Source organism: Culex pipiens, chromosome 3, assembly GCF_016801865.2.
Source record: "Culex pipiens pallens isolate TS chromosome 3, TS_CPP_V2, whole genome shotgun sequence".
NCBI classification, from domain to species: domain Eukaryota; kingdom Metazoa; phylum Arthropoda; class Insecta; order Diptera; family Culicidae; genus Culex; species Culex pipiens.
The window spans coordinates 1862572-1889615 of NC_068939.1; the positions used below are offsets into that span (position 1 = coordinate 1862572).

At 35.3% G+C, this 27044-nt stretch overlaps 1 protein-coding gene across 2 annotated transcripts in view; it reads right to left on the reverse strand.

The window, feature by feature from the left end:
• LOC120423010 (lysosome membrane protein 2) overlaps positions 1-27044 on the reverse strand; it is a 65996-nt gene that overhangs the window by 7246 nt on the left and 31706 nt on the right. The window contains exons 3-6 of one of the 2 annotated variants that reach the window (XM_039586641.2): positions 13410-13501; positions 13186-13343; positions 11953-12091; positions 11692-11895 (exon numbers count right to left, since the gene is read on the reverse strand). In XM_039586641.2, coding sequence (XP_039442575.1) covers positions 11692-11895; positions 11953-12091; positions 13186-13343; positions 13410-13501 — 593 coding nt within the window. Of the gene's footprint in view, positions 1-11691; positions 11896-11952; positions 12092-13185; positions 13344-13409; positions 13502-27044 lie in introns of those variants that run through there. The other variant, XM_039586642.2, reaches the window with a different exon arrangement.

Consider the following 27044-nt stretch of genomic DNA (forward strand, 5'->3'; position numbering starts at 1 on the left):
AAAATATTAATTTGACATTTAAAGGACCATCCATAAACCACGCGGAAATCTAACCCCCCCCCTCATCGTGGACAATTTCCGTTAAGTGATCGTTAAGACCCCTCATACAATTTGTTGGAAAATCAGGATTTTCCATTTCTTACATTTCTTAAGTTGGTATGCCCCAAGATGCCATTTTGCATCATTAGTTTGTCCATATAATTTTCCATACAAATTTGGCAGCTGTCCATACAAAAATTATACATTAAAATTTAAAAATCTGTATCTTTTGAAGGATTTTTTTGATCGATTTGGTGTCTTCGGCAAAGTTGTAGGTATGGACAAGGACTACAATGAAAAAAAAATGATACAGGGTAAAATTTTTTTTGGTGATTATTTATTTAACTTTTTGTCACTTTTTTAAATGTTTTAGAGGACATCAACATTTCAAAAGGGCCAAACATTGATTATAACGCCCTTTTGAAATGGTAGTTTTGATTTCAAATTTTTGTTTTCGAAAAGAACGGAAAATTTCACGAATGTTTCATATTTTAACATTGTAAATCGGACCATTAGTTGCTGAGATATCGACATTAGAAAATGGTGGGTTGTTTGGGTGAGACTTAGAAAACATCACTTTTCCTGTTTTTAAACCTTGGCATGGCAATATCTCAGCAGCTAAGGGTCGTATCAACTAAGTTCTAAAAAGCAAAATATAGAGAATTTTCTCAGCTCTTCAAATATATTTTTTTTCGAAAGTGGGCAAAACTGTGCACTAATTTAAAAAAATAAAAACTTCGACTCTTTTTAAAAAATTGCCTATAAATGGCTTTAACTTGAAAACGGTGCAAATTATCAAAATTTTACTGAAGTACTTTTTGATTGAATATTTGATTTTGCATCGAAAAATTGAACAGAACATTTTTTTCGGCCAATATTTCGATTTTTTAAAAATCAGTATCGATTAAAAAACTATAACTCGGTCAACGATTTTTGGCACAACCCGAGCAGACGGAAATAACGTAGGCATAACATTTTTTGATATTTGAAAATACTAGGCCAATAACATTTTATGTTATTCATAACAAGATTTGTTATTCGTTGTTATGAATTTTTTGTTATTGGATTGTTATTGTAATAACAGACTAATAACGTTTTTAGTTATTCTTCGAACAAATCTTTGTTATTATTTTTGGTTATTTTAACAACTAATCCGGTCATCCCAATAAGCCCTTATGCAAAAATGGATTTTCCAAGAAGATTCCACAACGCTTTTTGTTATTTTAACTGTATTTGTTATTGAAATGGCATGAATTTAGTTATTACCGTCTGCCCGGGAACCTGTAAATATCTAAAAAGTTGGCTTTTGATGTCCTCTAAAACATATAAAAAAAAATAAAAAGAGTTTTTTTTTGCAAATCAAGTTTAAGTGACAAAAAGTTAAATAGAAAATCATCATTTGTTTTTAGTGTGGTCCTCATCCATACCTACAACTTTGCCGAAGACACCAAATCGATCAAAAAATTCCTTCAAAAGATACAGATTTTTGAATTTTCATACATCATTTTTATATGGACAGCTGCGAAATTTGTATGGAAAATTATATCGACAAACTAATGATGCAAAACGGCTTCTTTGGGCATACCGAAGGCACCAAAAATGTTTTAGCTGGATTAAAAAATACAAAAAAAATCGAATGACTGAAATCTGAGAGAACTGCACATTGAACAAAGTCTATAAAATTATTGCAATGATAAATACCAAAAATCATTTGTTTTGCCCAAAATATCCACGAATATCATCTGTTGCTCTGAGGGAATAAAGATTTTCTATTCTAATTGCTCGTTTTCCCAGTTCACTGACTTTCCTTGATAGATACAGATCAGGTAATTTATTTGACTGGTCGCAACTTCCCATTCTAATGGCAACTGTTTGCGTGCTGCCACCAGCGACAAATTAATGATCATATTGTCCTTTTTCACATCGGATTAGCAGCACTGCCCGATTGAGGGGGTGCAACCAGTACCACTATCTCACCAGGAACTCATCACCAGCCGGGTTGGTAAGATCAAGGTTGATTCAGCCAAGTTCAGCTAACTGTTCGTTACGTGCGGCACTCCACCACGGTGACCAACCGTTGTGACCCCTGGGGTCCACAGCCGGCTTGAAATTATAGCCCCGTGTTTTCACCCGTGAAAAATCCGCCAAAAGGGCAACCCCCACCTCACCTGCAACCCGCTCATCATGCCACTTAATGTGAGTAATACGATAATGGGCTGCTAATAATAATAGCCTGTAATCGATTGGCTTTTTTTATCGTGGGTTGCCGCCAAAACGCCATCTCTTTCTCTCTCCCGGTCTCGATCGATCGCGATGGGTTGGCTGAATGAAAAGAGCTGCATTGATGAATGGCGGAGGAAAATCGGAAAGAAACGCTCGCGCGCTTTTGCAGGGTAGCATGTGATTAAGACGTCTGGGTCTAAGGAAAATAAATCGATTGACGGCGACGGCCACGGCAGTGCTGCCCCTGTGGTTAAGCATGGCTGAGCACCAAACGAAGGTTAAACCATATCGAGCATGCCGCCGTGGCGCTGTATGTCATCCCGATAGGCCTTATGACTTGATTACAGGGAGACAGCGCGAACGAGATTGCTCAATCATGTTTTAATCGGGTTGTTTGGGTGGAGTGTTTTTGATTTTTGATTGATGCGATTAAGATAATATTGATTTACTGATAAAAGGGTTAAAGGGCAAGTTATTTTTGAGTTTATTTATCAATCATTGTTTTAGAGACAATACAAAACTTTGCTTTTGTAAAGAAAGTTAAGTTAAAGCAACATTGTTGATAATTGATTTAAGATTTTCTTAATCAAGATCTAGGAAAATTTCCCTTAGACTTCCACAAAAACTAATCATCACACTATATTACTTATGCAAACTCCCGGAAAACAGCAAGGGGTTTCCCGCTTTTCCCACTGCTCAAAGACAATTGGAGCGGTCTCCAATCGGAACAATTGCACTTCGATTGGGTGCGATAAACTGCGTTCTAATTGGTTGCATAACTTCTCAGAGCTCCCAGAACCGGGGTATCGGTGGGAAAACTCGTCCATCTAAAACGGGGTCCGGACCAGGTTGATTTATGATTGGTATGAGCGTCGTCGCAATCAAGATGTAGATGTAATTGTCGATGCGTGCGAGGGATGAGAATAATCTGTACGCACTAGAGAAGCACGTTTCGAGGAGGATTGTAGTCAATGTGTAATACTCAAAATGTTAATTGGGTTTATCACACGCGACCCGTACAGCAATCCTAGCATCCAGAACGTTCTTGCGTAACGAGTGCAACTGGATTATGCTAGCAAATTAAGGTAAAGTAATTTCAATCATCATTGTAATATTGTTATTGTTGTGATGAGTCTGTAACTAGTTAGACTCTCACAAGAAAAAATATACTTATGAATTTAACCTTATTCAAGTGAAAACATTACATTGATTGGATATAATTATTTTTCTAGTGTTATGATTTGTCTCATTTTTTTCAAAACATGTTTTGTTCGAATGTAACAAAAATTGCTTTTTGGCGAGCACTGAGCTCAAATTCCAAATATGAGCTTGATTGGAATTAACAGGAGCTGTCGCTTTGCATTTTAGTTTTGAATGGGATATTACCCGTGAAAAAGTCTTGTTAAAAAAAGTTTTGTGTTGGCACTTTGGTCACTGAAGCGTTTATTTTCAACATCATTGGCGTTTTGGCCAGATCCTTGCGCATCTTTTGGTGTAAATAACATAGAAGTTTGAAGCACCCTGGAGCTCGGTACAGACCTTCAAAGTTTGGCATTTTTTTTTCAAAAAGTCCAATCAAGCTCACATTTGGGATTTGGACTCAGTATGCCCACCGGAACAAACCCCTGAATGCTCGCCAAAAAGCCATTTTTGTTACACTCTAATGTATTCTGCTGGTTTGGACCACAAAATATCAATAATTTTATCTTTATCTTTTTTTATAATATTGCCCAAACAAATATTTACATTGACATTTTTCAAAATGTGTTTTTACTTGAAAGAATAAAAGTAAGAGCTAGATATTTTTCGTGATTTTGTGGAAGCCGCGAAATCCATGAAATATTTTAAGGGTCGTGAAATTTGATCAATGCCACGAAATTGAAAAAAAATAGTACAAAATTTAAAAAAAAAAAATAGTACAAAATTTTTGAATTCTATTTAAAACAACTCGTAAGTTTAGCTGTTAAATTGTTTGGAAAGGAAGCCAAACAATTTTAACAGCTATACCTACGAGTTTTTTTATGTCAAGAGTTAAAGATTATAATATGTTACTGAACGTGGATAAAAATTATAAATTAAACACATTTTTAAAATTATTTGAGATTTGGTTAAGTGCGTATGAACAAGTTTTGAAAAAATGTTTCATTTATAAAGATATAAATGTTCCCATTATAAAATAAGTTTAAAAAAATGAATTATATTAAATCATTTATTTTTTAAATCTCTCCTCAAAATAGAATTAGCTGAAGTATACCAGAAATTGTAATATTTTGAGATTCATTTCAGTTGATTCAATGATTAAAGAAAGATGTTTCTAAATCATCATCAAATGGAATTTGCCTAAACTTCTCGAACCAAAAAAAAAAATGTGATGACGAAAAACAATCATAACAGTTATTAATCGATTAATAATTTGCTGTGTTTTATTCTTTTTTATCTGACCAAATTAAGATAGCTGAGAAAAGATATTGATAATTCAGCTGACGAAATGCTGTAAACCTTTCAAACTTTTGCAAACATTTTTTTGTTGAATAAATTATAATGTTGCTCTGAGTGCTGCAATTTTTTTACGGAAGGTGTCCTATTCATAATCTTTTAAATAGATATTCACCATATTTTGGAATATTTCGTAAAACTAGGCTCTTTGGTTCCGAGACCTTCAAAACAGCAGATAAAGTTTTCCATTTGATCTATTTGTAAATTCTGCTATGATTTTTTTCATCTTTAAATTATTTTAACTTTAAAGCTTAACTCTGGACTGGATAGCTAATATATAAAATAGATGAAAAGATATAGTTTGGAAAAATGTGATTTTTAAGAAATTAGTTGAAAAGCGTTTTTTTTAATACAGTCAACCCACATATTCGGAACACCCACAAATTTGGAACACTTTTGTGGTAATTTGTCAATAGGATGCAAAATACAACTTTTCTGTCGTCCCTGATATTTTTAGGACCTTTATTTAGAATTCTCTTGCAATTTCACTAGTAAAAATAGTACCTTTTGAACAAAAAAACTCAAATCAAGACTATTTTATCCAGCACTGCCTCCAAATTGGCTGTTTCATAATTGTGGAATGTTATTGTGCCTCCCACAATTGTGGAACACCTGAATGTAATTGACATTTTCACAAAAAAAAAGTTATCAGACCATGTTTAAAACATCACTACACTCAAAAAAATTAGTTCTCGTAAACGTATGAACGCTCCCGAACAGACGGTAATAACTAAATTCATGCCATTTCAATAACAAATACTGTTAAAATAACAGAAAGTGTTATGGAATAATCTTGAAAAATCCATTTTTGCATAAGAGTTCAATAACAGTTTATGTTATCATAACAAAAATTGTTATTGGTCTGATATTGATTGACAGCAAAAACAACTTGAGAATAACATTTTTTGTTATGGAAGAATAACTCCAAACGTTATTGGGATGATCGGATTAGTTGTTAAAATAACAAAAAATAATAACAAAGATTTGTTCGAAAAATAACGAAAAATGTTATTAGTCTGTTATTACAATAACAATCCAATAACAAAAAACTACCTTAATCCACCTATGTGGTTGATGCCTTCCTCACTTTTTACCAACAATGGGTAATATGAGTGATTTAGACACATATTTCAGCTATTTTTTTAGATCCAGAAAAATAAGTACACAGATATAACTTAAGTGGTCATAACTCGAGACAGGGTTGCCAGATCTTCTATGTTGTGGTCTTGTTGGAAAGGTCTCTTGATTATCTAACCAACGATGGGTCGGATGATGGATCCGGACATCGTTTACATACATTTAAGTGAGATCCGGCTTCAAAAAAGTACATAAATATCACTTAAGTAGTCATGACTCGAGACAGGGTTGCCAGATTTTTAATGTTGTGGACTCGTTGGAAAGGTCTCTCGATTACCTATCCAACGATGGGTTGGATGATGGATCCGGACATCGTTTACATACATTTAAATGAGATCTGGCTTCAAAAAAGTACATAAATATCACTTAAGTAGTCATTACTCGAGACAGGGTTGCCAGATCGTCAATGTTGTGGACTCATTGGAAAGGTCTTTCAATTACCTATCCAACGATGGTTTGGATGATGGATCCGGACATCGTTTACATACATTTAAATGAGATCCGGCTTCAAAAAAGTACATAAATATCACTTAAGTAGTCATTACTCGAGACAGGGTTGCCAGATTGTCAATGTTGTGGACTCATTGGAAAGGTCTCTCAATTACCTATCCAACGATGGTTTGGATGATGGATCCGGACATCGTTTACATACATTTAAATGAGATCCGGCTTCAAAAAAGTACATAAATATCACTTAAGTAGTCATAACTCGAGACAGGGTTGCCAGATCGTCAATGTTGTGGACTCATTGGAAAGGTCTCTCGATTACCTATCCAACGATGGGTCGGATGATGGATCCGGACATCGTTTACATACATTTAAGTGAGATCCGGCTTCATAAAAGTACATAAATATCACTTAAGTAGTCTTAACTCGAGACAGGGTTGCCAGATTTTTAATGTTGTGGACTCGTTGGAAAGGTCTCTCGATTACCTATCCAACGATGGGTCGGATGATGGATCCGGACATCGTTTACATACATTTAAGTGAGATCCGGCTTCAGAAAAGTACATAAATATCACTTAAGCAGTCTCAACTCGAGACAGGGTTGCCAGATTTTTAATGTTGTGGACTCGTTGGAAAGGTCTCTTGATTACCTATCCAACGATGGGTCGGATGATGGATCCGGACATCGTTTACATACATTTAAGTGAGATCCGGCTTCAAAAAAGTACATAAATATCACTTAAGTGGTCATAACTCGAGACAGGGTTGCAAGATCTTCAATGTTGTGGACTCATTGGTAAGGTCTCTTGATTACCTATCCAACGATGGGTCGGATGACGGATCCGGACATCGTTTACATGCATATAAATGAGATCCGGATATATGTGAAAACACATTTTTATACATAACTTTTGAACTAGTTATCGAAACTTCAAACAATTCAATAGCGATGTATGGGACCCTAAACCAAGTCGAATGCAACTGGTTTGGTCAAAATCGGTTCAGCCAGTGCTGAGAAAACTCAGTGAGAATTTTGGTCACATACATACATACACACACACATACACACACACATACACACACACATACACACACACATACACACACACAGACATTTGTTCAGTTTTCGATTCTGAGTCGATATGTATACATGAAGGTGGGTCTTCGAGCTTTTAATAAAAAGTTCATTTTTAGAGCAGGATTATAGCCTTACCTCAGTGAGGAAGGCAAAAATCATAACGGCGAATAACAAATCTTGTTATAAATAACATAAAATGTTATTGGCCTAGTATTTTCAAATAACAAAGAATGTTATTCCCAAGTTATTTCCGTCTGCTCGGGGTTCGGGAACAAGAAAGAAAACTGTTCACTTTCATGGTGCAATGCACTATAAAAGTTGAACAGTTTTCTTCCTGGTTCCCGGTGGCATGAACGCTGTTCACGTATACGCGAACTCATTTTTTTGAGTATAAGCTTGAGTTTTATTGGTTTCAGAGTGCGAAGTCATTTTGCCTTCCTCACTGAGGTAAGGCTATAATCCTGCTCTAAAAATGAACTTTTTATTAAAAGCTCGAAGACCCACCTTCATGTATACATATCGACTCAGAATCGAAAACTGAACAAATGTCTGTGTGTGTGTATGTGTGTGTGTATGTGTGTGTGTATGTGTGTGTGTATGTGTGTGTGTATGTATGTATGTGACCAAAATTCTCACTGAGTTTTCTCAGCACTGGCTGAACCGATTTTGACCAAACCAGTTGCATTCGACTTGGTTTAGGGTCCCATACATCGCTATTGAATTGTTTGAAGTTTCGATAACTAGTTCAAAAGTTATGTATAAAAATGTGTTTTCACATATATCCGGATCTCATTTATATGCATGTAAACGATGTCCGGATCCGTCATCCGACCCATCGTTGGATAGGTAATCAAGAGACCTTACCAATGAGTCCACAACATTGAAGATCTTGCAACCCTGTCTCGAGTTATGACCACTTAAGTGATATTTATGTACTTTTTTGAAGCCGGATCTCACTTAAATGTATGTAAACGATGTCCGGATCCATCATCCGACCCATCGTTGGATAGGTAATCAAGAGACCTTTCCAACGAGTCCACAACATTAAAAATCTGGCAACCCTGTCTCGAGTTGAGACTGCTTAAGTGATATTTATGTACTTTTCTGAAGCCGGATCTCACTTAAATGTATGTAAACGATGTCCGGATCCATCATCCGACCCATCGTTGGATAGGTAATCGAGAGACCTTTCCAACGAGTCCACAACATTAAAAATCTGGCAACCCTGTCTCGAGTTAAGACTACTTAAGTGATATTTATGTACTTTTATGAAGCCGGATCTCACTTAAATGTATGTAAACGATGTCCGGATCCATCATCCGACCCATCGTTGGATAGGTAATCGAGAGACCTTTCCAATGAGTCCACAACATTGACGATCTGGCAACCCTGTCTCGAGTTATGACTACTTAAGTGATATTTATGTACTTTTTTGAAGCCGGATCTCATTTAAATGTATGTAAACGATGTCCGGATCCATCATCCAAACCATCGTTGGATAGGTAATTGAGAGACCTTTCCAATGAGTCCACAACATTGACAATCTGGCAACCCTGTCTCGAGTAATGACTACTTAAGTGATATTTATGTACTTTTTTGAAGCCGGATCTCATTTAAATGTATGTAAACGATGTCCGGATCCATCATCCAAACCATCGTTGGATAGGTAATTGAAAGACCTTTCCAATGAGTCCACAACATTGACGATCTGGCAACCCTGTCTCGAGTAATGACTACTTAAGTGATATTTATGTACTTTTTTGAAGCCAGATCTCATTTAAATGTATGTAAACGATGTCCGGATCCATCATCCAACCCATCGTTGGATAGGTAATCGAGAGACCTTTCCAACGAGTCCACAACATTAAAAATCTGGCAACCCTGTCTCGAGTCATGACTACTTAAGTGATATTTATGTACTTTTTTGAAGCCGGATCTCACTTAAATGTATGTAAACGATGTCCGGATCCATCATCCGACCCATCGTTGGTTAGATAATCAAGAGACCTTTCCAACAAGACCACAACATAGAAGATCTGGCAACCCTGTCTCGAGTTATGACCACTTAAGTTATATCTGTGTACTTATTTTTCTGGATCTAAAAAAATAGCTGAAATATGTGTCTAAATCACTCATATTACCCATTGTTGGTAAAAAGTGAGGAAGGCATCAACCACATAGGTGGATTAAGGTAGTTTTTTTTTGTTAAAAATATGTACTCCTGGAGAGAAAAAAAAAGTTTGTTTACATCGTAAGAAAAAAAGTGTTTCGAATTTGTTGATTTCAAGGGTCAATGTTTTTCTTTAAAAACTTGATATAAAACGTAAAATTGAACAGCCGGTCTATACATCATTCAAAAGATCGAAAGAAAAGCTTTTACATGAAAGAAAAAACAAATTATTATGTTCAATTATCGATTTTCTATGATTTGTTGAACATTGGCAGATCTGTAAACTGTTCCGAAAATGAGGGATGACTGTACCTACCCTTAGTTTTAAACAAAAAAAGGGCTAATTATTTTGACCAAAGCAAAATTCAAACACATGTTTATTACGGAAATGTTTACTCTTCAAGTGTACTTAAAAAATCCTTTTATTGTGCAACATTTTTAAAGTTCCTGATTAGTATGAAATTTTCAGGGTTTGATTGTCGATACATGGAATGAGCTCCTGCCAAATCTACGACAAAAGGAAGTGAGTAATTTAACAGGTTATTGTAAATCACATTTTAGACATTTAAAAAAAAACATACTTCGGACAGATTTTGTTAAAATATAAAACTTTATTAGATGAAAATGCATATTCTGATTTTATTTGAAACTGATGTAGTTTTGTTCCATGACAACAAAATATAGCGCTGATTTTATATGGTGTATCAGAAGTCCTTCAGTAAATTTACTAAAGATAACACCATCATAAATTAACTTCAACTAAACCACTAATACCGCTAGATACTTGATTAGGTCGATACGTCGATCTAGATCACAGTCTTTACGGACAACTTCCGTGCAGTAGAACGTGATCGCACGATTAAGTGCCATGATAACGCACTCCATCAACGCGCAGCAGCACTGTGTCAAAGAGTTTCAATGACCGAGATCCGACGGCGCTACAAGAGCGACGACAAACAACTCTGGCACCGCGATCTTCAAGAATGTCGTTCACGTTCTTGTTCTAAAACTTCCCCTCCCCCTCACCTCTCATAAATCAATTAAGCGCTGCCACGGCAACAACTGATTGCCAACGGCACACTCGGGCTTCGCAGATTATCCACTAATCAATAGGCATCTGCTTCATAATCTACATAATCCACGGTGAACTAAAGCCGGTGGGCTTTAATCTGGTATGTTTACCCAGCTGGAACCCCGGTGCGCGGGAGGTGATCTTAATAGCTCAACTGATTACACGCTAATCCCATGGATTTGAGAGCCACCTTTATTCGCGGCCCAGCTGGTTGTAACTCGCGGGTAGTTATGCGCGCTGTGGGTTCATGATCGGCGATCGTTGCACTGTGGGTGGTGTAGGTGGGCAAAAAAATGAAGTTTGTTTTGAGTTATATTATCTTTTCCAATTTTAAAATTGTTCTAACCCATGGTGCGTCGCTTCAACTTGCTCGCCATGGGAAAAAACTGCTCGCGGTGTGAAAATGGCTCAGCCTACAAACACAAACTGTTCTCAGCCGTGTTTGCATATGCTGTCGGGCTGGGTAAAGTGTCGACGACGAGTGGTAATTTAATGTTACGACTAGAAACGCGGAACCGATTCCAGTGTTTATGTTCGATTGTTTTGCGCTGATTAAAGAATTAGAATGTAGAACACTCCGAGAGTGAGACAGACAGGGAGAGAGGCTGGGAAGACTCTACAGTTCTCCGGGCTACTAATAGGAAGGAGGTGCCGGGAGACAGTTACGATCGGTTGATTACAATCTACGACTACGATCTACAAACAGTCCAACCCCGCGTAGGGTCGGACCTCTACAAAGCAAAAGCGCAAAATGATACCACCGGCACACGATGAATGATGATCATGATGGAGTAGTGATGGGAGACCCAGATATCGGTTTTGTGATCGTAAGGTGAGGTCCGAATTCAAGCGCGGCAGTGCAGTGATGAGGAAGTTCACCCCCAGGTTCCGGTCTTTGAACTCTGAAAGTAAGAAAGGAAAATGGCGCGAGCAGAGGGCGACGAGGCAAGCAGCGAAGAGCAAATGGTTTGCTCTCTTGAGATGTTTGAGGTGACATTGGCAGGGTGAGTTCCAAATCGGGCCACTTACCCCATTCAGCAACCCCATCTGTGACATAGGCCGTCGATTTCGGGGGTAGAACCGATGCGCCAGACTCACGAGCGTGTCGTCGTACCCAAACACCAGCTCGTCCGCGGTTAGTGAAATGAAGGGCTTGTACTTGGTCGCCGTCAGCACCAGCGAGATGGTCTTCGTCAGGAAGTAGCCCAGGTAGTTGCTCTGGGTCGAGATGGTCTGCGGGGGAAAAAAAAAGGATTATTAAAAACTCCAAATAAGTTCGAAGTTACCAACCAGCAGTGGAATATTTGGTGTCGTTATTCGTTGGTTCTTATCTACGCTTAGCTCAGGAACAAATTGTAAGATTTTCTTGTGCTGGTATGTTACAGTGTAGTTGTCATGGAACTTGATATTCACTTTTTCCATATCTTCTCTGAAACGAAACGGGGAAAGAGAGCACAGCAAAAGGCGTTGATGTTAGACAAAGTGGTCGTAATTGTGTTGTAACTTCATGCAAAAATAGTTTGATCTTGCAATCCTTTTTAGCTGAGGTTTTTTTGTATTTTTGTATGTTTGTATTTTATTGTGTTGAGCTTGGTGAGATTTGTCATTGTCTGGCAGTCATAACATTTACCCATGTCATGCTTGAACACTTTGTAAAATTCCACGAAATTGCCGAGCAAAACATTCCCGAGTCCAAACGGAAACGATAACGATAATGCGTATCCGCCTTCCACCAACAACATCAACAACAACAAATTAACTTTGCTGGAGCGTCACACACTCATTAGATTACTTGGGAAGAACCGCTTGATTAACTTAGTTACAGAGCCGATCTACAGAGTAGCTATATCTCCGGCCTTACTTGCTGACTCATCGACTTTGCGACCTCATACATCTCAGCCAGTTCAGTTCATCAACAGATGAGTACATTACACTCCACGTAGGTTCGTACAATTCTAATGGCGACCAGCCAGCCAGGTAGCAGCAGTTAATTTACTGGTCGAACTTGAGTGTGGAATTTGATTGCTCTGTGCACTTTACAACTTTATGGAGAATGCATTGACCCTCCGATGCGATCACCTGAACTGCTGCTAGGAGCGGGATTTCCTCCCGACAGGTAACGGTTTTCTAGTGTAAATCCAAGGATCAAGTCTAGAAGCAGAGCTGCAAGGAAATGTTGCCTGACAGCTAGTTAAGAGGATGTTGTTGGAGCTATTTCAATTCATGAAATTTTTCCGAAGGAAAACAATTCTGAGATGATTGCTCGAGCAAATCTCACACATGAGGTACGTCAATGGCCGGGAAAGGGAATTCCCGGTTCAATTGTTACTAATAATAAATCTGCCGCTGTGCGTAGGTAGTGTTTCAGGTTATTAGATCTCCCTTCCGTACTGCGATATCATCTTGTGCTATTTATATGTATATTAGATTCCATGAATTCTGTCGATGATTAATGAATGATGGTTTTTCCAAATAGAGCAATCGAAAAAATTCCATTCTTAACAAAAACAAAGATTTACTCACCTATAAACGAACGGTCCTACTTCAACTAGTTTTGGCTTTTCACCGGTGAGAAACCCCTCCGGATTGGTTACGTTAAAAATATACACCTTAGTTAACCTAGTGACACCGGGTCGCTGCCAATAGTGGAAGCTGAGTGTGCCATTCCATAATCTTAAATTCTGAAAGTATACAAGCAGATAAGTTTTAATAAATCCTTTCCTTCGATTCAGTTATGAACAACACACCTTCATAATAAAAATATTTAACCAAGGAACCGAAGATAATATCACACCAGCGATGAGGGTAGCTATCCCGAATATAATTACTGCTAAGCGACCTGCAAGAACATGAAGAAAAGAAACCACCTGATCAGAACTCCCAGGAAATAATTCGCTTTATTAGAGTACATCAATCAGCAAAATGGAGAAAAACCCGAAAAGAGCCAAAGTCCATTCATTATCCACCGGTTGCGATCGTGGGTTGGAAGGAACAGACATCAAAACAAACAATATTTTTTTCAAACAAAGCTGATGTTGACGAACACGAATCTGGTTTTTTCTTGTTTGCAAATCTCAAGAACTTGTATTTGCGCATCCGGAATCACTTATCATTTGAAATTTCAACGTGTATAATTCTGACTGTTTGCGTAAGAGAAATTTCAGTGTACTCGTTGATCAATCTGCTTGGATTTTTGAAAATCAATTCAATATAAATTTGTGCAAGTCATTTAATAAAACCCACAATGACTCACATTTAATTAAATAATTACTCAAACTTGCTTGCAGAAAACCGTGGCAGGTTTTAATTAGATTATATTTTGTCGTAATAATAAGCAAAAACCAACACCTCCCAGCGTGCAAAAACAAGCATCCCATCCAATCAAGGCGCCGCCGCACACATATCGATTCAAATAAAAATCCATACAAAGTAATTGCCTTTGTACTCTGTACCGCAAATCTAACTAATTACAAAACGAACTTCTCGTGTGTTTGTGTGTGTGTGTGTGTGACTGAGGTGAGAAAACTTGCGCACATCAAACAGCATCTTCTAATCAAGCGGAGCGGGGAGGGGGTAATAAATCCTAGCGATTGATTAAATTGATCTTTTGTCTGATGCGAGTGGAGAAGTGTTGGGATGATTTTTTTTGCTGAACGAACGTTACTGGATATTATTCGATACAAAGCTACAAGATCCGTAATGGGATTAATTTTTAGAATACGTTTATCAGATTTGTTTTTAAATTGTTGTGTTGGGTTACATTGGGTCATACAAATTTCAGCGTTTTTGTATGACCCAATCTCACCCCAGACCAAATGTCACCCCACTCCTGATGATGGTATGTCAGAAACAATGTGTAATTGAACCTATATGTGTGCAAATTAACCTCTTTTTGGTGTTTTGCCAATTTTTCGAATCGAGGCAATATTGAACCTTCCAATTTTACAGTTTTTTTACTGTATTGATGATCTTATTAAGCAGTTTTGGGCTCGCTAGAAAAAAATATTTAGAATTTTTATAAAATTCCTTTATACACTATTGAGTGGTTTTCTACGATTTCGAAAATTGACATTTTTGGTCTAAAAAAATATATGGAAATTACCTATTTTTCTAATGTTATGCCGCAACTTATGCGTGATTTTAAAATATTGAAATTAGTTTTACTTAAAAGATCAGATTTCACAAAAAAAATCCGATTAACATTGAAAATCTGACCAACAGTTTCCGAGATATCGTTAGATGGAAATTCATGCTAATTAGGTGACACTTGAAGAAATTAAATTTCATCGACTTAAATTTTTTGAGAAGCTGTATCTGAGATCTCAGAGAGAAACTTATAGGAAATTTTCTCAGCATATTAATTTTTTTTTCGGAGGTGCTTAATTTCCAAGAATTATTTTTTAAGCTAAAAAAAATCGTACATTTTATCAATTCAAAAAATGTAGAATACATTTCAATTGCAAATTCAATTCTGTTTTATTTATTGCAAATTCTTTGCAAAGTCCTTATCAACTGTGCCATAAATCCCTTTTCAAAACACAGAATTTCAAACATTTACATACTTTTTTATGACTTGTCCCCAAAATTGTAAGGAGACTTGTATGGAAAAACGGATTATACAAAATGACTATTTTTGATATATGGAATACACGGACAAGATTTGGTCCTAATGGAAAAATACCTTGAATCGTCGATTTGAGAAATCGTAGAAGCTCATTCAAAACACCAAATTTTGAAACCAACTTTCTACTTTTTTGATTATTGGTTGAATGTATACGAAACTGTGTTTCTTTGAAAATGGTTTTCTGATATATTTGGTGACTTGAAGAAAATAATGTGGACAATTAAGAAAAATAATGATTTGTTAATATAATTTCTTCTTTAAAAGGTGTATTTTTAAAACCATATTTTTAATTTTTTGAGGACATTTTGCGCTAAATTGAGTTAAGAATGCAATTTTATTATGGCTTGCAATGTCTCACTTTCCAACCATAACAAATATCTAAAAATTAATTTCAATCCTGATAATCCTGATCCATTAAACCCCGGAAACTCCATACATAGTATAAAATTTAAATCAGATCAGATTGTGCTCTATTGATTCATCCGTTTTACATTTTGATTTTTGATTTTCGGAGTCCCGAAACCAGGTCCATCCAAATTTTGAGGTTCCAAAAAACGTGTTTGTTTTGTGTTCTCTATTTTTTGTTTTTCAAGGTCAAAGTAAAAACGCACTTTCTAGAAACTTCAGAAAGCGACATAAGACAAGATAGCACGATTCTGGTAAATTGACTATATATTTTGAATACAATCGGCTTGATTTTCAATTTTAAAACTAATCTTTTTAAATGAAATTTTCCGATTTTTCGAACATTTTTATTCAAAGCAAGTGAAATTTAACTCTTGCGTTTGAGAATTTTTTGAAAAACTTAAAAAGTTTTTTCTATTTAATCCTTACATTTGTAAAAAATAAATAAAATATTTACAGTTTGACATGATTATCTTCCATTTTTATTTTTAGACTTGATCTAAAAAACAAAATCTCAAAATCAATCTAAATATCTGTGGAAGAAAACAAGAAAGAGAATAAAAAAATTATTTTTTTAAATTGATGTTTTGGGTTGGCTGGCTTGTTTTCAACAAAATTGTTTTATTTTTTATTTTTATGCATTTGTGACTTGTTTCCCCCTCAACATAATTCAAATTCATCGGATTACTCATCTTATCAAAACAGAGGTGTTAAAATCGCCATTCCACCACTCTCCGTGCAAAGGACATCGCTGTCCATTTCATCTGCTGTGTGTCACCTCGATTCGTCTCGCTTGCATGATCCTGAATGGGTTGCTTGGATCAAATCAAGTCTTGTGCGCATTTTTTGTTTTGTTTCGTCCGCGCCATTTCTGTCAACAGTAGACCACAGAGAGCGCGCAAGGGTCACAACAGCACGTTTTTCGTCAAGATTAATGCGAGTTTGCGCGAGATCTTGATGGATGACAAACCGGCACTGGCCAGAACGAATCTCCACGAAAGTGCCGAGCCACACACAATAAACTCGTGTGTTAATTGCCCATTGTCAGCTGGAAAGTGCGCGCGACATAAAAGATGCTAGTCCTGTGCACGCTTGACGGCTTAGCTTAATTGCAGTTTGAAATGTTTTTTTTTCTTGTGGACCAAGAATCTTTCGACAAAATAATTGTACTCTGGAAGCTATATGTCTTGAGACATGAGTCCATCCAAACGGCAAATTGCAGCTTTCAAGAATCAATATCAATAAACCAGAGGATATTTATATCCAGTATTACATAATAGCCGTCGACGTTTTTTTCACATCCCGAGGCTACAATATGAGCCATCGATTCACATAAAGAAAAAGAAACAACAGTCAGATGGACTCAGAAGAAATGATTGGCGAGCCGTGCAGCAGAGGTAAAAAAACCGATAATTGACTTTTTCTCATTCTTGTACACACCCAACCAAGCAACTGCAGCAATTGAGCGAAATGCAATCGAGAGATGGAAATTTGCATAAATCGTCTGGTGCAGGCCCCCTGCGAGTGAGGGTCGATTGGTTACATTTTGTCGGTGTGTCTACACTCAAACCTCGAGCGATCAAGCAATCAGCTGATTTGAAGTATGCCGAATTAATGGTTTGTTGTGGAATGCAACAAAGGTATGGTCTTTTTTAATGGTCATGTAGATCCAAAAGAGAAGCCACAATACTTTTTACACCATAAGGCACGTTTGATTTCATACATTAGAGCTCCCACAACGCCGTACTCATCATCTGTCGAGATGGCTCAACGTGGTACGTACGTACTAGTAGTAATGGATATGGCTATTTCTTCACCTGAGATGCCCCCGTAGGAGGTGGCATCTTGTGTCGTCGTGCCACGTCTGGTTTGGCAAGAGATCCCCAGAAAAAAGCCTATCATATTACCGTTCACTACAAGAACCAGCACAAACACCACTCCAATAATTGATTTGAATTAATCTTTGAACACCACACCAACACCACCACCTCGAACCATGTTGCACTTTTTCGCCAGCCAGAGACAAGTGTCGTCAAGCTGATGATGATGGTGTGGCATTACAACTCCTTATGTGTACCTACAACTCCCTGCTCCTTAAGAGTTTTGCTTGCATAACCCCTCCGCGGGCTGAGTCAGCGAGCGAAAAGCTCTAATTGGTGGCCAACTGACCTACCGCAACAACGACAACAACAGCACCGCAACAAGCCGCCACGAAACCGGCTTGGTGGCAGTGAAAGATTTTCTAATCCAGCTTGCTTTTGCTCCGACCGCGACTTAGGTACTTGGCATAGCTGCGCATACTTGGCCACATTTCGACACTCTTCATTCTAGAAGAACCGGGTCTACCACAAGTTTACTTTTTTTTTGCTGCTATCCCCAAATGCAATAAATACCCCCGCGTCTACGAAGGTGCTCGCTGAAAAGGAGATTTAAGTTAAAGTTTTTCCGTTGGCTTTTTATGCAACAGTCAGCAACCTAATTAGTACTAGCAACAAAACAGCTAGTAGCGACTTCTTGCTGGGCGGCGTCGCAATGTTAGACGGGGTGATCATCGACGAACGTCGTAAGTAACTACAGTTTACGGACTCGTGTGGAATGACTGGCGTTTAGATACTTTGTTGTTGTTTTTTTTTAGATTTCGGGCAGGGTAATTGAAGCAAAAAGCAACGTTTAGTTAAGCTAAACGGTCATTTTAGTACACACGTGGGCAGGCCCGTAGCCAGGGGGGGGGGGCTTCCGGGCTGCAGCCCCCCCCGACATTTTTTCCAATTTTTTAAAAATTGCACTACCTTAAAAAAATCTAAAATCAACGATTGTGTGTTCTCTTCCCAGAAATAATTTGTAAGATAGAGAATCAAGAATTGATTGATCAAACTAAGTAATTTGCCTGTCCATTGCCGGGCTCAGTTTTTGTAGATTATGGATCCAAAATTTAGATATTTAAAAATTGAGCTGCAGATTTGAACATTGTTCCATTCAGTAACATCTCATTTATCTTGTAGTTTTAGCATGACATTGGTTAGGATGGTCCAAATCTGGGCTTACTTGGGGCTATCCCCTGAAATCAAAGATTTACGCATCACTAGCCTAAGTTCCAAAATTTGAGCTTTTTCTGACCACTGACCACCAAGTTTGGGCAAAATCGTCAAATTGTATGGAGAAAAGCAACTGTTTCAGTTTTTGACCAATGGAAGGCGCAATAACTATCCAGTTCTTATCAATTTTCAGAACTAATATCTTCTTTAAATTTGGAAAAACTTTCCCGAAGACACCTTATTTCTTTGGGTTTTTTGCTAAAAAGTTATTAACCTTCGAAAATAGCAATTTCCGAGCGGACTGCTCTAAGGGGCTACATAGAAATAATTACCGTCATCTGGGGCGAATCGGGACTACAGTCCGAATAGGGACAGCAAAAATCCTTAGATCTTGTTGTCTTATTTTTGATTGTAGAACTTAAGTATGACCCCTGAAAAACCATAAAATAATTTAGAATTTTTGGATTCAATGTGGCGGTCAAAATGGAGGTCAAGAAATATTTCTAGTGTTTTTTTTAAAGGTCTAATAAACCAAATTTCCAGTTTTTGCTTTTTGGGTGCTTTTGAAACCGTCAGGGGTATTAAAAAACACCCAAAAAGCAAAAACTTGGTGTATTGGACCATTAAAAAAACAGATGCCGAATTTGATGTTAAAAACAAGCAAATAAAACATGCCGATTTCATTTGTTCCTGATTCGGTTATCCGAAGTCCTTCGAACTTCGGATAATCGAAACTTTGGATAATCGAGGCTTCGGCTAGTCGAATTTGGATTGTAAAATTAATAGCCCTCCTTTATTTGCATTAAAACCTTTAAACTGTTAATACATGTTTTTTCTCTACATTTTTCAAAATTTATCATAATTTCTCAAAAATATTAAGATTTTGTTTTCAAAAACGAAAGCATTTAATATGAAAAACATTTGAGTGAATTTTGACAATTATCAGAAATACAATTCTAATTTTATCGTTTTGGTTTTAAGAATATGGTTAGTTACATATCTAAGACCTTAGAGAAAAATGCTTGAGAAATATCTGTGTGTATTTTTTTATTACTTTTTCGTATACCTTTTTTCCGAAACCACTCGTCCAAAATGCTTTCTTTTGGTCACATTTTTTAGTTTCCACTGTGGCCAATCTCCAATTTTTATTTAATATATTAAAAATCGGAAGATCAAATAAGTGAATACTTATTATCAACGAATTTTCACTTTGTGCATGAGCTTGCGATTTTTAAAGGAAGAAATAAAATGATAAAAATATTCAAAACGTTAAAAAAATTTAAGCTTGGATTCAAAAACTTTGAAATTAAATTAATTTAACATCACTTTCAAATTATATAATTTCTAATCAATAATTCATTTTTAAACTATTTAATTTCTATTTTTTTGATTTTACAGATTAGAATTTGCATTTTGAAAATTTTAAAATTTCTTTATTATTTTTTTATAATTTCTTATTTCTGAATATCAATTGTAAATATTTTCCAAAGTTTATGTTGCCACCTTTTCAAAATGGACCAAAAAACAGAGAGCAAATACAATATTAAAAAAAAAAAAGCTTCACAATTTTAATGGAAATAACTTATTTCGATTAAGTCTTTTTAGGACCAGCGACCAGGTCGGTCTGGAAAACAAATTTGAAATGTTTTTCCTGCTTTGATAATCATATACGACATGTTTGGGCTCGTTTAAAAATATTTAGAATTTTTGTAACATGTCGCGGAACCGCGGAAAGTTTTTTCTCACGAAAAAAGGATTTCGCCATCAGCTAGATATTTTGAAAACTAATGATGCAAAACAACTGTACTGATTTAAAGTGTGTTTTGAACACTTTTAAAATAATAAAACCATAGCTTGTAGTTTTGATTTGTAACCCTCTCAACTTTGGTCAGAGTTTAGTGACATAAACTTCAGAATAATATTCGCAACGGCTAATTGAAGATTTAAAAATTTTAAACTTTCAAATTTCTAAATTTTCATAATTTTTGATTTAAATTTTTTTGGTATAAGACAAAGAAATGCCAGAAATCAAAAATAAAAATAATAAAAACATAAAAAAATTTAAGATAACAATTCAACAGAATAATATCAAAAAATCTGAAATTCCTAAAATTAAAAAATCTAAAACTGAAAAATTAATAAAATAATTGATACTTAAGAAATCCTAAACTAAAAAAAATATCATTTTAAAATTAAGTTATTCAAAATCCAATAAATTATGTTTTTTCAATCTTAATTTTTGGATGCTTTAAATATTTTTATGTTTGAATTCTAGTATTCCTAAATTAATTTATATTTACCAGTAAATTAAGTGATTTTTGTAATGGCTTTTCCCTTATTTCAGCATTTTAAGATTCAGCGTTTTGATAGTCAGCTTCATGAGGCAATTCTTCAATATTATTTAAGCGAATACATTATTTTCAAACGTTATTTTCAGTCGCATCCAAATAAACAAATCAAAATCTCATCAACACATATTGCTCCCGAAGAAATATCAAACGACGCTTTTTGTTTCTGTTACTTTTCAGCTGCGTACCGCTTAAGAGAAGTCTTTTCGTAAACCTTTTCTTGACCGTTCCTTGAGATTTTTTTGTATGGAGTTTTAAGAGTCTCCGTACTACAGCTCATTTTATTAAATTTTCGTTTGAAAGTAAAATATAGTTCTTGTAGCAAAATTCAGACTAAGATTTGATTTACAGGAAAAATGTAATTGATTTAAGAATTCTTACAGAAAGTATTCTTTACTTTTAAAACACAAATTTAAGATAATAATTACACATGATAATTTCAAAAAAATCAGAAATTCCATAAATGAATAAAATCAAATACATAAAAAAATATAAAATAATTACAACTAAAAAAATCCTTAAATTACAAAAAAAAGATTTTTTATCATTTTTAAATAAAGATATTCGAAAAATAATTTTCAATCATTTCAATAAATTATGTTTTAAAAATCTTTATTTTTGGATGCTTCGAATATTGGTATGTTTGAATTCAAGTGCAGACTAAGATTAGATTTACAGGATAAAACTAATCAATTTATGAATTCTTACATAAAGTTTTCTTTATTTTCAATTTAGCAAGGTTTCGTAAATTTAAAATTTCTAAACCATAAAATGTGCAGGATTTTGTTCCTAGAGTCAAGATATTGCTTGAACATACATCGATTTTAATAAATGGTTACAATCCTAAATTATTAAACATGTATATAGATTAAAATTTTATTAAAAAATTATCTTTAGAATTGAGATCTGATTAAATTTTTTTGTCATGTTTTAAAATTTAATTTTTGCTCAAATTCTGGACCAATTTTCAGAATACAATGAGTAATGAATTTGAAAATGGCGTTTAGTCGGAATATTAAAGTTAAACATGATTCGTTTTAATGTTTGATGCAATCGAGGAAAATTTTAACGGTTACATATGCATTTAAAAATGGTTACATATGCATTATTAACAACTCTTCCAGTGAATATTTTGGCGTTAAAAATTAATTTAATACATTTTATCTAAATTTTTTAACACATTAAAATTAAACACAGGCACTGATTTTTTTTCTTCAAATATATATTTATTATAGGCCTACACAGAAAAAAAATTTGAATTTTCTCGACACGGAAAAAATGAATCACATGTAAACTCAGTTGATGTAAACTTGAGATTCGACGTAATTTTTTTTGTTGCCATGGAGACACTTCAGAAGTTGAAATTTCAGCGATTATATTTTTTTGTATTTCATTAAAATTATTTATTTTTGAGAGCACCAGGAGCTTCGCAAAATATGAAATGGCTTCAATAGCTTAGAACAATTAAAATAAAACATTGTTTAAGTTTGTTTATAAAATTTTAAGAAAAACAAATATTCCAGTTATGAGTTTTATGTTGTGCTAGAAAAAATGAAAAATGTTAGATAAACCATCACAATTATCACACAGCTGAAAATGTATATCCAGACGGTTTAAAATTTCTCTCAGTATAAAATACAGAAAACATAATACTTATGGTTAGATAAATCGATATTTCTTTTAAAAAAAATTTATGCTTTCAAAAATTTGATTCAAGTTAAGTATATTTTAAATTTAGCGACGTTTATCACGAAATTGGATTACAATTAAACAATTCAAGAAAATGTTAAAAAAAAAAACACTCTCTCTACTCCTTTAATACAAACTAGCTGTTAAAATAAAGATAAAAAATGACGAACGAGTTTCTTCAATAAATACATTGATAACTTAATATGAAAATCTTCGAAAACTTTTTTGCATACATTACATTAAAATTTTACAAATCATCTCAATAATTATACCACAAACCAAGTGATGGTATAAATGATTTGCTGATTTTTATACTCCTTGAATTTTTGCACCCAAGCCCCCCCCCCGAACAAAAATCCTGGCTACGGCCCTGCACGTGGGGTGGGGTGAGCTGGACTTGGGAAATTGAGATGTAGAATTTTGATGATCTTGCTTTAAAAAGATTGAGCATAAGCTAAGCTTTTGTTAGATTTATCTTATCAAAAGTTCGTTTGATATAAAATGACACATCACAAAATAGAAAGGTTCAACAGAAATATTTAAAACGGTTGAATTTAAAAATTATGACCGTTTAAGTTTAAGCCGTTGATCATTTTCGAAGAAAATTGATCATCACTCTAAAATGCTCTGTATTGAATTCAATTTAACATTCCAACGCCCAAGGCTCCAAAAAAGTTGGAACGGTAACTTCAACTCAATGGTTCTCGGGCATAACTCAACCAATCAAGATAATTCTTCTTTCCAGTGATTTGTAAGGATGTCTAGATAATTCTAGAACTTTGCAGAACTTAATTTGATTAAATCTGTAATTTTTGCGATCAAAAACATTGTTCCAACTTTTTTTTCGCTTGTAAAAAAAAAATCGCCAAAAATTCCGCGGAGGCAGTCGTTTCAAAAAAGGTGGAACGATGTTTTCGGTCGCAGAAATTAGAGATTTGTTCAAATCAAATTCTGAAAAATTTTAGGATCATCTAGACATTCTTACAAATCACTGGAAACAAGAATCGTCCCGATTGGTTGAGTTATGCCCGAGAACCAGCGAGTTAAAGTTACTGTTCCACCTTTTTTAAGAGGCTTGGGCGTCCGTGTAAGTTGGACATGCGTTGGGCGTTCCAGTGTTAACGAATTTCTGCACCAAAATGAATCAGCATGTGTCGGTTGTTGCTTTCTTGAAGCCACTGAAAGAATTTCTGGTCTAAATCTAATGTGTTTCAAAATTTATATAATTTTGTGGTACAAGTTGGCCATCATTAATTAATGACGATTTTCATAACTTTGCAAGGAACGTGATAATCGTTTCCAAAAGGAATCAGCATGTGTATTGCTCTATTCTAAACAACTTGCAGAAAGAATTTTGTCAAAATATTGATAGCGACGCAAAATTTATATCTTTGAACGAAAAATCATGGCAATGATGGAAGTCTTCACGTTAAAGTAAATTTTTGGTTTCCGAAATCAAATCTTGTCGAAATATCTCATATATTTTATGTGATCACTTTGGGCAAAAGAAATTAAAAAAATATAAAAAATTTAATAACAAGCCATAGTCTCATTACTTGAATGTTAAAAGTGTTTAAAATGCTCCATTTTTGAGATGTAGCCATTTTCAGGACATTTTTTTTTTAATTATGTATAAAATAGTTTCCATTCATGTACATCCTTGAAAATATAAAATATTTTGAATGCCGAGAAAATTCTCTACAATTTGCTTTTTGGAAATTGTTGATCTGACTTATGGTTAAATGAGAAGAATTAAAATGATCAAAAGTGAGATTTTAAGCTTTATCGCGTTGACCATGAATTTTCAATCGATGATTCCTCGAAAACAATTGATTAGATTTTCATTGTTAAAAAAATGAAACGTGTGTAAAATTTTCTAAAACTCTCTGGAATCTGGAATTTTATTAATCTTATTATGGAATCTATATTAAAAAAAATATAAGAAGACAAATTTGATGAATAATTAAACCCTAAAATGACTACTACTAAAAACCGTGACCTTTCTCAAATTTTACAGAAGTATTAATGATTTTGAATTAAATTTTTTTGTGGGTTGTTACGATGCTTTACAAAAAAAAATTTTTTTTTATTTTTTTTTTGAAATGTCACTATTAAATTTATTTCAACCGATTTAGTTCGTTATTTTAATGATTTTGAATAAGAATATATTTTTTGTAAATCTTTTTTACATTTTACAAGATATAGAATATTTTTTAATTGGGAATATTAGAATAAATCAGCTTATTGATCAAACGAACTTTTTGATTTGTGAAAGATTCAAATTTTAAAATATTATAGAATGTTAGTAAAAAATGTCATAGTAAACACGAACATGATTGACATCTTCTCATGACAGCTAAATCAGATTATGACGTTTCATTTAAAATCACACATAATAGGGGCATAAAACAAGAGGCCAATTAAATTGAAATTTTAATTTATATTTTTTAGGTAGCTTTTTAAACTTTTTTAGGCATATCTTTAAAAAATATTTAAAGCTTCATTCAATTGCAAAAAATAAAAAATAAAAAAAATGCTCCAAGAAAAAAATGTGTTCACTTTTGCAATGTTATAAATAAAGTTATTTGAATATTTATGCAGCTCTCATTTTTTATAAAAATATGCTGCGATGTGTTGCAAGAAAAAAAAAATGTAAAAATATTGCGCCTTGCAGCAATTCCTAGAGTTTTGTGTCAATCGTGCTAGGCCTAGATTTTTTCATCACACTGCTTTGCAGGACTGAGAACTGTCAACTTTGCGCACTTTGCACCTCAGTAGAGTGCTGCGGAATAATTTTCATCACAGTTGGCAAACTGATTTTCCATCACACCATCAACACTAAACAAGCGTAATGCATCAACTTCTGACCAAAATCTAGTCACCAAGCTGTGGTAGCCGAGGCAGTTAAGTCATTAAGATAGACTTATAAAGGTTCCTGGCTCGATTCCCGTAATTGACACTTTTGGGGTTTTTTTTTTTGACGGGTTATTTTTTCTTAATGAGCTTGAGGGCATAATTCTATCGGCCATCCCGAAAACGATACGTACCTCGATACATACCATTTATTCTCACGACCCGAGGTCATGAATTAGCTGTGAATTTAACAGAGTTCTGGCTTAAAACCAGTACATTGTAGACGAAAAAGGCCTTTTTTGAGTAAAAACAGTTTTGTTTTTCGAAAGACTTTATTAGAAAAGATTACATGCCCTAAATGGCATTGGTAGATCAAACAAGCTCCAGGGTACCGAATGGTAACGAATCGCCCTCTCCAACTGCGCAACTCCGAGCATCCGTCCATCTCGGATTGCAAAACCGCCGCCGTCTGTCGCCTCCCCATATGAGGACCGTAGAGGACGATAAATACTGGCCTGCAGCGCCATGAAAAGACCCCTCTTAGCAGCACCGGATCAGCAGATGTTGGGGATTCCAATGCAACACGTTGTGAAGACGCCTGTTCACTACGTAGCCTGCAACACCCGCTGGTTGTCCACCACTCGTCCGGCAAAAAGAAAAGCTCCACCGTAAGCCAAGTTGCCGGCGCAACATCCCAGCACCGAAGACCACGACTCCACAACCGGAACAATCACCGAGCCGATCCGAAACACTTTCTTTGGGCTGGACAAGCCATTCGTTTTTGAACTACCAAAAGTAAATAAATAAACAGCCTGCCATAGCAACGGATATCCTCGTCATCACTGTGAAGAAAAATCACTGTGATGAAAAAATACTGTGATGAAAATAATTGCGCAAGACTCTAGTAAAGTGCAAAATGCGCAATAGCGTAGTTTAGTGGGGATAGTTTTTCTTTTAATCTTCATCACACAATTATGAGAACATCTAATCCGCAACCACAACTCATAATTACCATATAAATCAAAAGTGTCCCATATATTCCTTCTGTAAGTGAGTTTGCGGTTCCAGACATGCACTTTACTACTGCACTACACGCGTGCTTGCACTCTCATGCAAAGAGATGCTTAAACCGCAAGAGTGAACGCAGCCCCTCCTTCATCCTGGAGCCATCATCCCAAGTAGCAAAAACGGCAGCTTGCAAATTTACGAGAACGGCTTCTCATAACTCCTGGCTGGGGCCAAGAACAACAACAAGACGTCATCGTCTCACCACTTATGAATGGGGAGTAGCAGCAGGGGCAGCAGTCCACCCGAAGAGTACATATTGCGGTAAACCACTTTGCTACGGTTTTTGCGTGAGAACTCCTGCTTCGGGGCGTAAAAAAATGATTTACATCTTAACTGGATGTTTGAACCTGTTTTTTTTCT